The 17,800-nt window shown below is 42.4% G+C and overlaps 1 protein-coding gene across 5 annotated transcripts in view; it reads right to left on the bottom strand.

Annotated features, from left to right (window-relative positions):
• Positions 1-17,800, bottom strand: part of slc6a4a (solute carrier family 6 member 4a) — a 58,814-nt gene that overhangs the window by 30,887 nt on the left and 10,127 nt on the right. For all 5 annotated transcript variants that reach the window (XM_068010438.1, XM_068010440.1, XM_068010436.1 and 2 more), the window contains exons 4-5: positions 15,304-15,523; positions 3,326-3,464 (exon numbers count right to left, since the gene is read on the bottom strand). In XM_068010438.1, coding sequence (XP_067866539.1) covers positions 3,326-3,464; positions 15,304-15,523 — 359 coding nt within the window. The remainder of the gene's footprint in view (positions 1-3,325; positions 3,465-15,303; positions 15,524-17,800) is intronic.

The raw sequence follows: 17,800 nt of genomic DNA, 5'->3' as shown, positions 1-17,800 counted from the left end.
AAGATCAAACTCCAGAACAAGATCCTGAGTTTGAACTGTTTTGCAGCACTTCTGCACTTTAGAGCTTCCCGAGTCATGAAAGACACTAGGTAAATGGGAGTTTTTCCCTTTGTCACTTTGTGAATATCAGCCTTTTCAAACAACTAAAATTTGAATTGCAACAACTATTTCAAGCATGTGATTATTCAAGTTTCAATAAAAATTGGATTACCAGTAGTGTACATTCATCCTGCTTAATAACTTTACAATGGAGATATTTGTGTGGCTAACTTGGGAATTTTTTTTGTACAGAACTTAATGGAACTGGAGAAATATATGGAAGTGAATTTAAAATTGACATTTTTGCAGCATTTTTAAACAGAATTGGATGCCTAGTGATAAAATATTTAAAACAAAATTGAAAAGATTTGGAAATTTGGTAATAAAATAGTTGCGAGTGGGGCAAATGAAAGCATCATAAATGTCAACTTGAGGCAGATGCAGAAGAGAGGTTCTCCATGATTGATATTGTAGACTTAAAAATGGAAAATAAGTATTCGGCATAAAAAGGGAAACCAAACTTTAGCAATCGCAATGAAGTGTTAGTTCCATCTCTGATCAGGAGTCCAAGATTTTCAACATATGATCTGCCTCTGTTAATAAATTACAATTCCCATGGGATCATTTTCATATAGTTTCACTTAAGGTTTTGTTTTTCTGGAAATAGAAAGCATGTTTTGGGCCAAAGATGGCAATTTCAAAGAAACATAAAATGAAGTTACTTGAGTCCAAATCCAGATTAATTTGGTCTAGCCAAATTAAGTGTTGCTGTGAACAGCCAAGATCCATGGTCATTTGTAATCATGATATGAATTTACTGGAGGCACAGTCAACACTACTGCACAACAGATAGGGTCAAGTATGTTGTAGATCTAGGTTGGTGCATATTTGAGTAAGTGACAAACAGAGACCGGAATTGTCAGAGAATCAACGGCAGAGTTGGTCCCTACAAAACAGTCTGAGCATCTGCAGTGACCAGAAAGACTGAGCTTTGGACCTCTTCTGGGGAGGGGATGTTGTTGAGATACTGTATTTGTTAGTATGTTAAATATAATCATTTAAATATATGTTTATGCTAATATGTATATCACAGGAAGTGATGCAATATCACAGTCAGTTAGCACGTGTAAGCTGAAGCAACAGCAAGTCTCCATTAAAGCTCTGCGTTCTAAACCTTTATACCTGCCCTTCAGCTTTGTTTGTATTAGTCTAGAAAGAGATAATACAATAGATGTCACTGTTGAAATCATACACTTAGAATTAGACATTGGGGACTGTTGAACTTAAAGTCTCTGCTGATTATATCAACCCTGATCAAGTCCAAGAAATTACACCGACTCCCACAGCTACCTCAACTACACTTCTTCACACCCTGCCTCCTGTAAGGACTCCATTCCATTCTCCCAGTTTCTTCATCTGCTCTGATGATGCTACCTTCCATGACAGCGCTTCTGATATGTCTTCCTTTTTCCTCAACCGAGGATTCCCCCCCACTGTGGTTGACAGGGCCCTCAACCGTGTCCGGCCCATTTCCCACACCTCTACCCTCACCCTTTCCCCTCCCTCACAGAACCGCGACAGGGTTCCCCTTGTCCTCACTTTCCACCCCATCAGCCTCCATATCCAAAGGATCATCCTCCGCCATTTCCGCCACCTCCAGCATGATGCCACTACCAAACGCATCTTCCCCTCCCTTCCCATCAGCATTCCGAAGGGATCATTCCCTCCGTCACACCCTGGTCCACTCCTCCATTACCCCCACCACCTCGTCCCCTTCCCACGGCACCTTCCCTTGCAATCGCAGGAGGTGTAATACCTGCCCATTTACCTCCTCTCTCCTCACTATCCCAGGCTCCAAACACTCCTTTCAGGTGAAGCAGCGATTTACATGTACCTCTTTCAATGTGGTGTACTGTATTCGCTGCTCACAATGTGGTCTCCTCTACAGTAGGGAGACCAAACGCAGACTGGGTGACCGCTTTGCGGAACATCTCCGCTCAGTCCGAAAGCATGACCCCGAGCTTCCGGTTGATTGCCATTTCAACACTCCCCCCTGCTCTCATGCTCACATCTCTATCCTGGGATTGCTGCAGTGTTCCAGTGAACATCAATGCAAGCTCGAGGAACAGCATCTCATTTATCGATTAGGCACACTACAGCCTACCGGACTGAACATTGAGTTCAATAATTTCAGAGCATGACGGGCCCCCCATTTTACTTTTATTTTTAGTTATTTTTTCTTTTTTTTAAATATATTTTTTGTGTTTATTTTATTTCATCTTAGTTTGTTCAGTTTGCTTACCCACTATTTTTTTTTCATGTTTGTACTTGCGGCTTTTCAGTTTTCAGTCCGTTAACACCCTATCTGTACTAATGCTTTGTCTTTCAACACACCATTAACATATTGTTTGCCTTTGCTCCATGCCCTTCTGGTTGGTTATTCTCTGTGACCTTGTCCTATCTACACCTTCTCCTTTGTTATCTCTTGCCCCACCCCTGCTTTACTTGCTTAAAACCTTTCACATTTCTAATATTTGCTAGTTCTGAAGGAGGGTCACAGACCTGAAACGTTAACTCTGCTTCTCTCTCCACAGATGCTGCCAGACCCACTGAGTATTTCCAGCATTTCTTGTTTTTATTCCAAGAAATTACACCACTGATGTGATAGGAAAGCAGTGCAAAACAGAAACATGAGGATCTTCTGGCAGCAAAAGAAATGGGAACCTCTGGAAGAAAAGGTAGCAAGTATTCTTTCTACAGGGCTGTTACCTGAATCAGTTTCTATAAATGTTCCCAGTTTATTGAAAACAATAACTGCTTAATAACACTATTTTTGGTCTCGGAGATGATTATACAGAACAAATGCACCTGTTGTCCGTAGATTTCTAATGATTTGCTTCACTGAACAGAATTAATAATTTTTTAGATATTCTTTAAAGGAGAATCTGCACAACTTCAGGTGTCGATGTCCACATGTGCTATTAGAATAGCAATGTGAGAATCAAAAATTAAAGATGTCGCTTCTAAATGTGCCAAATCTCACCAAGTAAATTAGTAGAGTGGACCAAAACATCTGAACCAAGGCCCATAAAAGGAATGTTCAAAAGCAACACTGATCTTGTTAATTGCTAGCCCTGTATCCAGTTATTCAGTGTATTACTGTATATTTAATTTACCAAGGTAGCAATAGGTACGCCATTTTTGCCTGGACAATAGTAGACTCCTGATGCATTATTGACAAGGACAAGCCAACATTCTCTCTTTCACATGATTTAGCTCCACCTACCTTTCCAGAAGTCTTTACACCTTTCCAAATACTGAAATACACCACAACAAATATAAAGAACAGGCAAAGTGCTAACTGCCAGCTGATGCCACCCAAGTCCTCCAGTCCGTGCGATCGGTGAACCTGAAGTACTTGGCGACTGCAATGAAAATAAAGGTCACAAATTACAATAATATTTTCAAACATAAATTTGCAACAAAATGATCATTGACGTCAGTACCAAGGTTCCCAGGATAGTTTTTACTTACAATATCGCATTCCCCTTCCTCTACAAGGTGGTTACTACTCAACATACTCCTTCAGCTGAATTCCAGGACAGGTTTAATTGAGCCTTTGAATTATTAATTAATGCCATTAAGTAATGACTACCAGTAGGTATTGTGGGCCAAACAGTGCTGGTTTTACCTTCCCCCATTCTCTCTCCTCCAAGAAGAGGCATCACACACATTCTAATAGGCTGACTCACAGCTGAAGCTTGCTCCTTTTTGGTTATTGAAGGCCAATCCTCTCAGTCCCAGAACATCACTGCAGGAGTTCCTCAGGGTCGCGTCCTAGGCTCAACCATCTTCAGCTGCTTCATCAATGACCTTCCCTCCATCATAATGTCAAAAGTGGAGATGTTCACTGATTATTACACAGTGTTCAGTACCATGCACAACTCCTCAGATACTGAAGCAGTCTGTGCCCGCATGCAGCAAGGCCCGGACAATATTCAGACTTGGGCTGTTAAGTGGCAAGTAACAAACACACCACACAAGTACTATCTTCAGCAAGAGAATCTAACCATCCCCTTGATGTCAATGACATTACCATCGCTGAATTCCTCACCATCAATAATCTGCAGGTTACCATTGACCAGAAACTGAACTGTGGCTACAAGAGCAGGCTAGAGGCTGGGAATTCTGTGATGAGTAGCGCACCTTCTGACTCCTCAAAGCCTGTCCAACATCTACAAAGTGCAAGTCAGGACTGTGATGGAATACTTTCCACTTGCCTGGATGAGCGCAGCACCAATAACACTCAAGAAGCTCAGCACCATCCAGGACAAAGCAGCTTGCTTGATCAGCACCCCATCCACCACCTTAAACATTCACTCCCTCCATCACTGGTGCACAGTGGCAGCAGTGTGTACCATATACAAGATACACTGCAGCAACACACCAAGTCTTCTTTGACAGCACCTTTCAAATCCACGACCTTCAATCGCTGGAAGAACAAGGGTAGCAGATGCATAGGAACACCATTATCTGCAAGTTTCCCTCCAAGTCGCACACCATCCTGACTAGGAACTATATTGCCATTCCTTCACTGTCTCTGGGTCAAAATCCTGGAATTCTCTCCCTAACTGCACTGTGGGTGTATGTACACCACATGGACTGCAGCGGTTCAAGACGGCAGCTCAACATCACCTTTGCAAGGGCAATCGGGGATGGGCAACAAATGTTGACCTTGCCAGCGCTGCTCACATCCCATGAACGAAGAAGAAAAAAAGTAATGGAGGCAAGTTAATTCATCTGGGATTGAAATCGGTGCATTGTAGTTAGGATGCTGGAAACACTTAGCCCTGTCAATTAGAATGGTTCCTCCTCGTCTCATCTCCTGCCTCACCTGGATTTCAGAATTCTAAAAGTTAAAAGGATTGTTGTTTTGAGTTTCATAAAAATAGAAATGGTAAAAATACAAAGCAGGCTGTTGTAATGTGAAAAGACAGTTTAATGCTCAGATATAGACTGTCACCAGAATTATTTGTCTAAATTTTAGTATAGTGTTGTGTTATTTAATGCTGGCACAATTTTTGCTTTTTTTTTTAGGAAAGGTAATTTCAGCATTAATTGTTACTCCCATAAATGAAGCTCACGTCCCCTATAATCTGGAGTGCACCTTTTCTGCCCATTATCTAGTTAATCAATGATACAATTCATTGATCGTAACAGAGAACCTTTACTCTGCATATTGGCTACTAAAATGTAATGTGTCACTGGGTGAATTCTTCTTGATTTACTAAGCTGTACTGAGAAAAGAAAGAGCTTCAAAACATGAACTGGTTTATTTGTATGAAATATATGAGTGAGCAATATATAATCAATTTCCCTGCACCCATTGGTTCTGAAAAATAATAAAAACACAATTTATTACCTCTTTGCATATTAGCTCATCTTTTCTCGTTAAGCCTCATAAGCTGAGAATGTTCATACTTTTAAAATATAGCAAGCTTCTTATTCAGACCATAGGTACATAGCTCACCCTGTATACATTTGTTTGTTACATTCATGCGTGTGTGTGTTTCTGTCTGAGAGAAAGACAGACCACAAATCACAGAATCACAGATTAGTACAGTGCAGAAGAGGCCCTTCGGCCCATCGAGTCTACACCGATGCATTAAAACACCTGACCTGTCTACCTAATCCCATTTGCCAGCACTTGGCCCATACCCTTGAATGTTATTACGTGCCAAGTGCTCATCCAGGTACTTTTTAAAGGATGTGAGGCAACCTGCATCTACCACCCTCCCAGGCAGGGCATTCCAGACCGTCACCACCCTCTGGGTAAAAAAGTTCTTCCTCAAGTCCCCCTTAAACCTCCCGCCCCTCACCTTAAACTTGTGTCCCCTCGTAACTGACCCTTCAACTAAAGGGAACAGCTGCTCCCTATCCACCCTGTCCATGCCCCTCATAATCTTGTACACCTCGATCAGGTCACCCCTCAGTCTTCTCTGCTCCAGTGAAAACAACCCAAGGCTATCCAACTTCTCTTCATAGCTTAAATGTTCCACTCCAGGCAACATCCTGGTGAATCGCCTCTGCACCCCCTCAAATGCAATCACATCCTTCCTATAATGTGGCGACCAGAATTGCACACAGTACTCCAGCTGTGGCCTTACCAAAGTTCTATACAACTCCAACATGACCTCCCTGCTTTTGTAATCTATGCCTCGATTGATAAAGGCAAGTGTCCCATATGCCTTTTTCACCACCCTATTAACCTGCCCTTCTGCCTTCAGAGATCTATGGACAAACACGCCAAGGTCCCTTTGTTCCTCGGAACTTCCCAGTGTTAGGCCATTCATTGAATACTTCCGTGTCACATTACTCCTTCCAAAGTGTATCACCTCACACTTTTCAGCATTAAATTCCATCTGCCACTTTTCTGCCCATTTGACCATCCCGTCTATATCTTCCTGTAACCTAAGACATTCCACCTCACTGTTAACCACTCGGCCAATCTTTGTATCATCTGCGAACTTACTGATCCTACCCCCCACATAGTCATCTATGTCGTTTATATAAATGACAAACAATAGGGGACCCAGCACAGATCCCTGTGGTACGCCACTGGACACTGGCTTCCAGTCACTAAAACAGCCGTCTGTCATCACTCTCTGTCTCCTACAGCTAAGCCAATTTTGAATCCACCTTATCAAGTTACCTTGTATCCCATGTGCATTTGCTTTCTTGATAAGTCTCCCATGTGGGACCTTGTCAAAGGCTGTGCTGAAATCCATGTAAACCACATCAACTGAACTAACCTCACCTACACACCTGGTCACATGCTCAAAAGATTCAATCAAATTTGTTCGGCATGACCTCCCTCTGACAAAGCCATGCTGACTATTCCTAATCAAATTTTGCCTCTCCAAGTGGAGATAGATTCTCTCCTTCAGAATTTTCTCCAATAGTTCCCCTACCACTGACGTGAGACTCACTGGTCTGTAGTTCCCTGGCTTATCTCTACAACCTTTCTTAAATAGTGGGACCACATTAGCTGTTCTCCAGTCCTCTGGCACCTCCCCTGTGGCCAGAGAGGAATTAAAAATTAGGGTCAGAGCCCCTGCAATCTCCACCCTCGCCTCCCACAGCATCCTGGGACACAAATCGTCTGGACCTGGAGATTTGTCCACTTTTAAGCCTTCCAAAACCTCCAATAACTTGTCACTCCCTATGACAATTTGCTCAAGAACCTCACAGTCTCTCTTTCTAAGTTCCAAATCTACATCCTCATTCTCTTGGGTGAAGACAGACGTGAAGTATTCATTCAACACCCTACCAATGTCCTCTGGCTCCACCCACAAATTTCCCCTTTGGTCCCTAGTGGGTCCTGCTCTTTCCCTGGTTATCCTCTTCCCATTGATATACTTATAGAATATCTTGGGATTTTCCCTACTTTTACCAGCCGGAGCTTTCTCATATCCCCTCTTTGCTCTCCTAATTGCTTTCTTAAGCTCCATCCTACACTTTCTATATTCCACTAATGCTGCCATTGATTTGCTCTCCTTGTATTTGCTAAAAGCCTCTCTTTTCCTTCTCATCATACCCTGAATGTTTCTGGTCATCCATGGTTCTCTGGTCTTGTTGCTCCTACCTATTACCCTAGAGGGAACATGTTGGGCCTGTACCCTCCCCATTTCCTTTTTGAATGCCCCCCACTGCTCTTCTGTAGATTTCCCGACAAGTAACTCTTTCCAGTCTACCTTGGCCAGATCCTGCCTTATTTTACTAAAATTCACTCTCCCCCAATCCAAAACCTTTTCTTTGCAACTTTCTCCATAACAAGCTTAAATTGTACCATGTTATGGTCACTATCACCAAAATGCTCCCCCACCAATACATCAACCACCTGTCCGGCTTCATTGCCCAGAATTAGGTCCAGAGCTGCACCCTCCCTTGTTGGATCCTCTACATATTGGGCTAAAATGTTTTCATATATACATTTTAAGAACTCCACTCCATCTAAGCCCTTAACACGATGACTATCCCAATTAATGTTGGGAAAGTTGAAATCACCTAATATAATTACCCTATTATTTTTACACACCTCTGCAAATTGCGCACATATTTGCTCCTCAATTTCCCGCTGACAACTGGGGTCTATAATAAACACCTAGCAATGTGGCTGTCCCTTTTTTATTCCTAAACTCTACCCATAAAGCTTCATTTGATGCCCCCTCCAAGATATCATCTCTCCTTACAGCAGTAACTGACCCCTTAACTAATATTGCAATGCCCCCTCCTCTTTTACCCCCTCCTCTGTCTCGCCTAAAGATTCAATATCCCGGGATATTGAGCTGCCAATCCTGCCTCTCCCTCAACCATGTCTCCGTGATGGCTACTATATCACAATTCCACGTGTCAATCATTGCCCTTAACTCATCCGTTTTACCTGCAATACTCCTGGCATTAAAGTAGAGGCCTTCCATCCTGGTCTTACTCCCTTGAAACTTACTTCCGCTGTATTCCCTCTGACTTGTTTGCTTTCCTGTGCTTAGCTGTGTCCCTATTCTGCTAGGAGTCTGCGTCCCCTCCCCCTGCCAAACTAGTTTAAACTCCTCCCAACAGCACTAGCAAACCCGCCAGCAAGGATGTTAGTCCCCCTCTGGTTCAGATGTAGACCGTCCCGCTTGTACAGGTCCCACCTTCCCCAGAAATGGTCCCAGTGGTCCAGGAATCTAAAGCCCTCCCTCCTGCACCAGCTCTTAAGCCACGCATTCATCTGTGCTATTCTCCTATTTCTATACTTGCCAGCACGTGGCACTGGGAGTAATCCAGAGATTACAACCCGAGAGGTCCTGCATTTTAGTCTACTGCCTAACTCCCTGAATTCTTGATGCAAGACCTCATCCCTCTTTCTACCTATGTCATTGGTACCAATATGTAAAATGACCTCTGCCTTATCACCCTCCCCCTTCAGGATGCCCTGCAGCCGTTCAGTGACATCCCGGACCCTGGCACCAGGGAGGCAACACACCATCCATCCACAAATGCATGGATCCCTCTTAGATCAGTGAAATGGAGTCTCAGCCCACTGAACAGTCATCACAGTGGTAAAGAAAATAAAAGACTTGCATTTATGTAGCTTCTTTCACAATCACAGAACGTCTAAAAAGTAATTCATTGGCTGTAAAGCACTTTGGAAGTGTAGTCACTGTTGTGGGAAACTCGGCAGCTAATATGCACACAGCAAACTCCTACAAACTGCAATGTGATAACAACCAGATAATCTGTTTTTGTGATGTTGATTGAGGAATCAATATTGGCCAGGACACTGGGCTAACTCCCTGGTCTTCTTCAAAATACTGCCATGGCATCTTTTACATCCACCCAAGAGGGCAGACCAGGCCTTGGTTTAACATCTCATCTGAAAGGCAGCATTTCCAACAGTGCAGCACTCCCTCAGTACTGCATTGGAGTGCCAGCCTAAATTACTGCGCTCAAGGCCTGCAGTAGGATTTGAACCCTCAACCTTCTGACTCAGATATGAGAATTCTACCCACTGAATCATAGGTGATAACCATGAGGTGCAATGCCTATCCTTCAATGCATAAGCAAGAGGCTCATCAGTTTCTGCAAAAGTGAACTTTTCTGAAAAAACGGAATAAAGCAAATCTTGTACTCTCAGGTGTTGCTAGAAGCTATCTCGCAACTCAAAATATTTAAGATGGTACATAATTCCACCTCTAGATAATTAACTAACACTTCAAAATACCATTCTAAGCCTAAATGAACTTTCAGGCTATGGATTCACTGTTGAGCAAATTGCTCAATGTAGCATTACAAAAATCTAAAAAGTTTAATAGTTGAAGCAACCTAGGCAAAATCCAAGTTGCTTTAGCACTTGTTAAAAACCTGCTTCACCCACAGAAAACATGTTTAAGCTTAATTGACTAACTACAAAGTGGTTAGCATTATTCAACTGCCAGGCAGTTTGCTTAAGGGAGGAGACAATTCAAACATTTATTCAGGTACATCTCTGATTGGCAACTGATAACAATTAACTAAAATTTGATTTGGCTCTGATTATTGTTTCAGCAGGAGTTTTTAGTCAGCCTCCTTAAAATCAAAGCATTTTGATTCAGAATCTAAGGATAAGTTTATGTTATGATCTTCATCTGTGTGGATAATATGAAATTTGGAAGCCAATAGTAAGAGGGTAAAAAAAAACCCTATAATGCTATAAATTCTTTCATAAATATTATATGGAATATACAGCAGAGAAACAGGACATTCATCACAACTAATCTGTGGTGTTTATACAGCACACAAAACTCCTCCCAACCAAATATAAACTTTGCCTCTCACTGTTTTGTTTTTACAAAAGGCTGAAGTTTGTCCTGGGTAGTAGTGTAAAAGAGTGATCGTAAATCAGCAGCCCATTCTAAATTTACATTAGTAGAAAAGGAAATCAGGCAGAGTGTAAAACAGATTTCTGAATTGCTATTGCCTGCTTTGGGCAACTGCCCAAGATGAATTTCAGCCCCTGCATGCCCACACCGCCCGGTGGCACTTTATCTTCTTAGCTGCCAACTTTTCGCTGCAGCCTAACAAGTATATCAGCTCTTTTTGCTGCCATTTTTAAAATACAGACTACAATTAGTTCTATGATGCCGCAAATGTTTCAACCTTGGGGCAATGGGGAAATTAGGGACAGAATTTTCACTCATTTGCAAGCTCAGCTTCTCTTAAGCATACTGGTTGCCAGCCTCCCAACCTTCACCCTGTACAAACTCCAAATCATGCAAAATTCCACAGCCACATTCCATCATGTACTAAGGCCAACCCACGCATCATCCTATTCTTGTCAAGCTCCATTGGCTCCCCATCCTCCAGTCATTTACTTTCAAAATTCTGCTTTTCTTTTATTCATTCATGGGATGCAAGTGTTGCTGGCAAGGCCATGTTTGTTGCCTATCCCTAATTGCCCTTGAGAAGGTGGTGGTGAGCTGCCTTCTTGAAACACTGCAGTCCATGTGGTGTAGATATACCCACAGTGCTGTTGGGAAGGGAGTTCCAGGTTTTTGACCCAGCAACACTGAAGGAACCATGATATAGTTCCAATTCAGGATGCTGTGTGACTTGGAGGGGAACTTGCAGGTGGTGGTATTCCCATACATCTGCTGCCATTGTGCTTTTAGGTGGTAGAGCTTGCAGGTTTGGAAGGTGCTGTCAAAGGAGACATCTTGTAGATGGTGCACACTGCTGCCACTGTGCGTCAGTGGTGAAGGGAATGAATGTTAAAGATGGTGTTGGGTGCCGATCAAACGGGTTGCTTTGTCCTGGATGGTGTCAAGTTTCTTGAGTGTTGTTGGCGCTGCACCCATCCAGGCAAGTGGAGAGTATTCCATCACACTCCTGAATTGTACCTTGTAGATGGTGGACAGGCATTGGGCAGTCAGTTGAGTTACTCGCTGCAGAATTCCCAGACTCTATCCGGCTCTTGTCACCACAGTATTTATGCAACTGCTCCAGTTAAGTTTCTGGTCAATGGTAACCCCCAGGATGTTGATAGTGGGGGATTCAGCAATGGTAATGCCATTGAATGTCAAGGGAGATAGATAGATTCTCTCTTGTTGAAGTTGTTCATTGCCTGGCACTTGTGTGGCACAAATGTTACTTGCCATTTATCATTCCAAGCCTGAATGTTTCCAGGTCTTGCTGCATGCAGGCACTGACTGCTTCAGTGTCTGAGGAGTCACAAATGACACTGAACACTGTACAACCTGCAGCGAACATCCCCACTTCTGACCTTATAAGGGAGGGAAGGTAATTAATAAAGCAGCTGGAGATGGTTGCTGCAGGAGTTCCTCAGGGTAGTGTCCTCCTCCCGCTGTCCTGCAGCTGAGATGATTGACCTCCAATAACCACAACCATCTTCCCTTGTGCTAGGCATGACTCCAACCAGTGGCGAGTTTTCCCCCAATTCCAATTGACTTCAATTTTGCCAAGTCTCCTTGATGCCACACTCGGTCAAATGCTGCCCTATTGGCAAGGGCAGTCACTCTCACCTCACCTCTGGAATTCATGTTTGGACCATGGTTGTAAAGGAGGTCCGGAGCTGACTGCTCCTGCCAAAACCCAAAAGGTGAGCAGGTTATTGCTAAGTAAGTGCCGCTTGATAGCACTGTCACTGACAACTTCAATCACTTTGATGATGATCGACAGTAGACTGATGGAGCCAAATTGGATTTGTCTTGCTTTTTGTGGACAGGACATGCCTGGGCAATTTTTCACATTGCCAGATAGATGCCAGTGTTGCAGCTGTACTAGAACAGTTTGACTAGGGGTGCAACCAGTTCTGGAGCATAAGTCATCAGTACTGTAGCCTGGATCTTGTCAGGGCCCATAGACTTTGCAATATCCAGTGCCTTCAGCCATTTTTTCATATCACATGGTGTGAATTGAATTGGGTGATTACTATCATCTGTGATGCTGGGAACCTCAGGAGGAAGCCAAGATGGATCAGCCACTCGGCACTTCTGGCTAAATACGGTTGCAAATGCTTAAGCCTTATCTTTTGCACTGACTTACTGGACTCCCCCATCATTAAGGATAAGGATGTTTGTGGAGCCTCCTCCTCTAGTTAACTGTTTAATTGTCAACCGCCACTCATGGCTGGATGTGGCAGGACTGCAGAACTTTGATCTGATCCGTTGGTTCGGGTATCGCTTTGTTCTGTCTATCGCTCGCTGCTTCTGTTGTTTAGCATGCATGTAGTCCTGTGTTGTAGCTTCACCATTTTGGCATTTCATTTTTAGGTATGCTTGGTGCTGCTCCTACACTCCTCATTGAACCAGGGTTGATCCCTTGGCTTGATATGCTGGGTCATGTGATTACAGATTGTGGTTGAATTCTGCTGCTGATAGCCCACAGCACCTCATGGATGCCCAGTTTTGAGCTGCTAGATCTATTCTGGGTCTATCCCATTTAGCAAGGTGATAGTGCCAGACAACATGATGGAGGGTGTCCTCAGTGTGAAGATGGGACGTGGTGCCACTCCTCCCAATGCTATAATGGACAGATGTATCTGCGACAGGTAGATTGATGAGTGCGAGGTCAAATCGTATTTTCCTTCATGTTGGTTCCCTCGCCACCTGCTGCAGGCCCAGTCTGGCAGATCCAGCCAACTTGATCAGTAGTGGTGCTACCGAGCCACTCTTGGTGATGGACATTGAAGTCCCCCACCCAGAGTACATTCTGTGCCCTTGCTCAGAGCTTCTTCCAAGTGGTGTTCAACATGGAGCAGCACAGATTCATCCGCCCATGGAGGGTGGTAGGCGATAATCAGCAGGGGGTTTCCTTGCCCACGAGATTTCATGGGGTCCAGAGTCAATGTTGAGGATTTCCAGGGCCACTTCCTGCATATAATCACTGTGTTGCCACCTCAGGAATGGTGATGGAGGAGTCTGGAACATTGGCTGTAAGTTATGATTCGGTGAGTATGACTATGTCAGGCTAGTCTGTGGCACAGCTCTCCCAATTTTGGCACAAGTCCCCAGACATTAGTGAGGAGGACTTCACAGGGTTGACCACCCAGTTTTATTCCTTTTCAACTTTTCTGTAGCAGTTTGATACAACTGAGTGGCTAGCTAGACTATTTCAGAGGGCAGTTAAGAGTCAACCACATTGCTGTGGGTCTGGGGTCACATATACACCAGGTAAGGACAGCAGATTCCTTCCCAAAGGGGCAATAGTGAACCACTGAGTTGAGCTTTTTATTCCAGATTTATTTAATTAAGTGAGTTTAAATTCCAGCAGCAGCTGTGGTCAGATTTGAACCCATGGCACTGCAGTATTAAACTGGGCCCCTGGATTACTAATCCAGCAACATTACCACTATGCCACTGTTCCTTCTTGTTTTAAAACATCTCCATAGCCTTATCATATCCTCTGCAATCTTCTCCAGGCCTATTTCCGATTCAGATTGTTCTAACTCTGGCCTTCTATGTATCCTTCCTCTCTTTGCTCCACTGTTGATTTGATCATTGGTTTAAAAAAAAATTCAAACTTCTTTTGGCCCTCAGCATTGGAGTGTTTTGTGTTAAAATATATCCACATTTTTACAGCTGTGCCTAGGCACAAATGATGCTCTGAATGGACTAAGTACTTCAACATCTGTTCAGAACCAGGATGTAATTTGTTTTGGAGCAGTTGCCTGTTATCTCAACTTTACAGAATGAAAAAATAATTTTACTTAAGAGCCATTATAAATTTTGGAATACACACAGGACTAAATCTCTGCAGCATCGTTAGTGTGAGAAACTCGGAGCAGTGAGGGGACAAACTTTCCTTGCTGACTGCAACACAGATTCATGTATAACTATTCACATGAGAGATTGGAAAATCACTAAACAATTTCACTATTGTACATCAAAATGCTGTAATCGGATGAAGCCACAACAGTGCCAAAGTCAGGCACCTGCTATATCAACAGTCTGAAAAACAAAATGAAGAGCCAAAATAGCATATTAAAGCAATTGTGGCCAAGTGTCCATAGACAATGAATCCCCTGCAAAACAAAATTCTTGTTATAATTGACCTGTAGCATTCCAGGCTTCAATTATGTCTTGGCAAGATTTCCCATTTACCCAATAGAAGCTTGTGGCTTTCATGAGTGGAATACCCCTATGAAATACATCACAATAGTATATCACAATGAGTGATCAATGTACCCACGATTTATGAAGGAGCAGGTGAAGATTAGTAAGAATTAGCTGTGATAACCTGTAGTGCAGAATATAATTATAAAATACACATACAAGCTAATTCGACAGAATACACTCAATGGTACTGGGCCTGCTGTTCCTCGATAGGAAGACTGAAGGAGACAATAACTAGTCTCCCAAAGCACACTACCGTCAATTAATACCACCACAAACCATTCCCCAAGTGCTATGTTCTATTTGGGATAATCACAGAATCATACAGCCCAGAAAGAGGCCATTCAGCCAGTCATGCCTGTGCCAGCAATAGTGAAAATCTTAATCTATTGATGGAGTACCTTAGTCAAGCTTTGATAAATAGATTCTGCTGCTTTGCTTTTAAAATGACAATGATAAAGGTTACTACTGCCACAAGTCATTGGGTGAAATGAAATCAGAGGTGTTTTTCAATGTACACTCCTGCTTCCTGGGAGTGACTGGTAAAACAGATTCTTAACTTGGCTGAGTTTTCTTGACCCAAGCGCTGCATCCACTTACATGCACTTACATATAAAATTCTTCTGCAGGAGAGGTGGAGTACTTTGTCCAGGTGATGTTATCTTTTAGGAAGTAGTTGGTACAGTTTTGAGTATTCCATACATTGTTACAGCTGGTCCATGGGAGCTCAGAAGTAAATGATGAGTAGAGGTAGTACAGAGCCCAGGCCATAATGGTATTGTAGTAAAAGGAAACAAACAGAGCTACTATACAGATTGCATATCCAATCCCTGCAGAGAATGAAAGAGGAGAGAGTGTTTGAAACCATTTAAAATTGATATTTTATTCCCGAAGAAGCAGTTATCCAAAGACTGAAGAACCATTGCAATAGTTAGATATTCTATTTACCAAAATCAATCAAGGTCTTAGTTGCTACCTGCGCGTATGACTATCTTCTCAGTCTCAGTGATCAGAGTGCAAAATAATAAAAAGGTTATATAGTTCGAGTGAAGCACAGTTTAGTTTGTACTTAATACTGTGCTTTAGTGCTGTTTTCAATGAGAAGCAAAAATTCCAGAATCAGATTTATAGCAAGTAAGTTTGCAATGTTGAAGTGTGACACACGCCATTATGAATGCTTTTGTTTTGATACATGATGATAATGTAATTTATAATAGCCAGACTGGGATTGCTGAAGGTCCAAGTGAGTCATTGGGCCCAGTTTTAATTCTGTGTGTGAATGGGTTTTGAGTGAGTTAAAATCGGGGTCATCATAACTAATGCCCTATTTACAGTAGAAATGGGAGATGATCATGATTGACCAACTAGCTAAACTGTTTGAAAAAATGACATCATTTAGATTGTGTCATGATTTTCAAAAAGTTTGAATGACATTGCAGATGAAAGATTACTGCATAATAATCTGGGGGAATTCAAGGTCAAACATGCAAATGGATAAGAAATTGAATGAATGGAATAAAATTTTGGGGGTGAAGTCGAGGAGAGGTATTAAGTGAGGTACCTTGGGAATTGGTGTCCGGTTTTCAGCAACGAATAATTTAAGAGACAGTTAGTAGCTGCGATGGGAGGTCTAAACATTTTTTCTGACAAATGAGACTGGGTATGCAAAATTTAGATTACAGAATCAAAATGATCTTCTATAAATCCCTGACATTTCCCAGCATTGCATAAACTGTTGCAGTTGTGACAATAAAGACAGTGGTAGCCAAAATATGACGGCCACTGACAACCTTCGTGACCAAAGCCCACCTGTTCCCCCTCCGCAAGTTGTGTAACAGTTTCATCTGCACACAGCAGTGTGGGAAACTGTTGAACAAAATAAACTGCTCTTTCTTATTTTAGAAAGAGCGGCACTTCTGCAACATTGACATATCCTTGTGCAAGCCGATGAAGTTTAAAATAAAACTTAACAGCTTCTTGAACTATTATAGAAGCTCCATGGCAGAAAGCATAGGTGATGATATTGTGCTACCAGAGTGGGCTTCAACCACTCGAGTTGATGGTGGCTATGTGTTTTAGTTGCTGCTTTTAACCTTCCTGCTCGAGAAAGCTTCCCACACTTTAAATAGGCGGTTTTAACAGCAGGAAGATGACACCCTGAATTTACTTTTGATGGGGCCTCTGAGCTGTAAAAAGGGGGTTAGCTCTAAGTCTTAAGTGTATCAAAATCCAGATTTCAGTACCATCTGTGTAATAGTTTGCCCAATTAATGTAAATGGAGAGGAATGATACATTTATTTTTTACTCCTAGTTTGAAGAGCAGGAGAGGGTTACATTTTTGCTTTTCATTCCTCATTTTTTCCCCACTGTTTCCTCTTCTCCCTTATCTATTGGGGTTTGTATATTCCCTCCTCATCACTGCTTCTATTTTATGAATGACCATTATTTTAAATGCTTAATAATAACATAAAATATTGTTTTCAAGTTAGTTCTTGCCTTTCCTCCCTATTTTCTGGTGACTGGTTTGCTGAGATCAGTAAATTGTCACATAGGGAACCATTAGTCTCTGGCACAGCCGACTGTTGGTGCAATGCTCGGTATTAATGTGTCATCCTAAACAACAATAAATTGCATTTATAAAATGCTTTTAACACAGAAGAATATCCCAAGGTACTTCGCAGAGGTATAATTGCAAAACAATGGACACCAAGCTAAAGGAGGAGATGTTGGGAAGGTACCCTGGATCTGAGGGCCTGGGGTTTTAAAAGAGCTGGCAGCAGAGATAGCAGATGCATAAGTTTTGATCTTCTAGAATTCCCTAGATTCTGGAACAGTCCCCATGGTTTGGAAGGTAGCAAGTGTAACCCTGCTGTTCAAGAAAGGAAGAAGAAAGAAAACATAAGCCAGCCAGCCAGCCTGACATCAGTAGTAGGGAAAATGCAAGAATCTATTATTAATGATGTGGTAACAGTAGATTTGGAAAATCCCAAATGATTAAGCGAAGTCAACACAGATCTATGAAAGGGAAATTATGTTTGACAAATCTACTCGAGCTTTTTGTGGATGTAACTAGCAGGGTAGATAAGGGGGAACCCAGTGAATTAAAT

This window comes from Heterodontus francisci, chromosome 30, assembly GCF_036365525.1.
Source record: "Heterodontus francisci isolate sHetFra1 chromosome 30, sHetFra1.hap1, whole genome shotgun sequence".
NCBI classification, from domain to species: domain Eukaryota; kingdom Metazoa; phylum Chordata; class Chondrichthyes; order Heterodontiformes; family Heterodontidae; genus Heterodontus; species Heterodontus francisci.
Note: the sequence above shows the minus strand (reverse complement) of the source record. Positions and strands in the feature narration are given on the sequence as shown.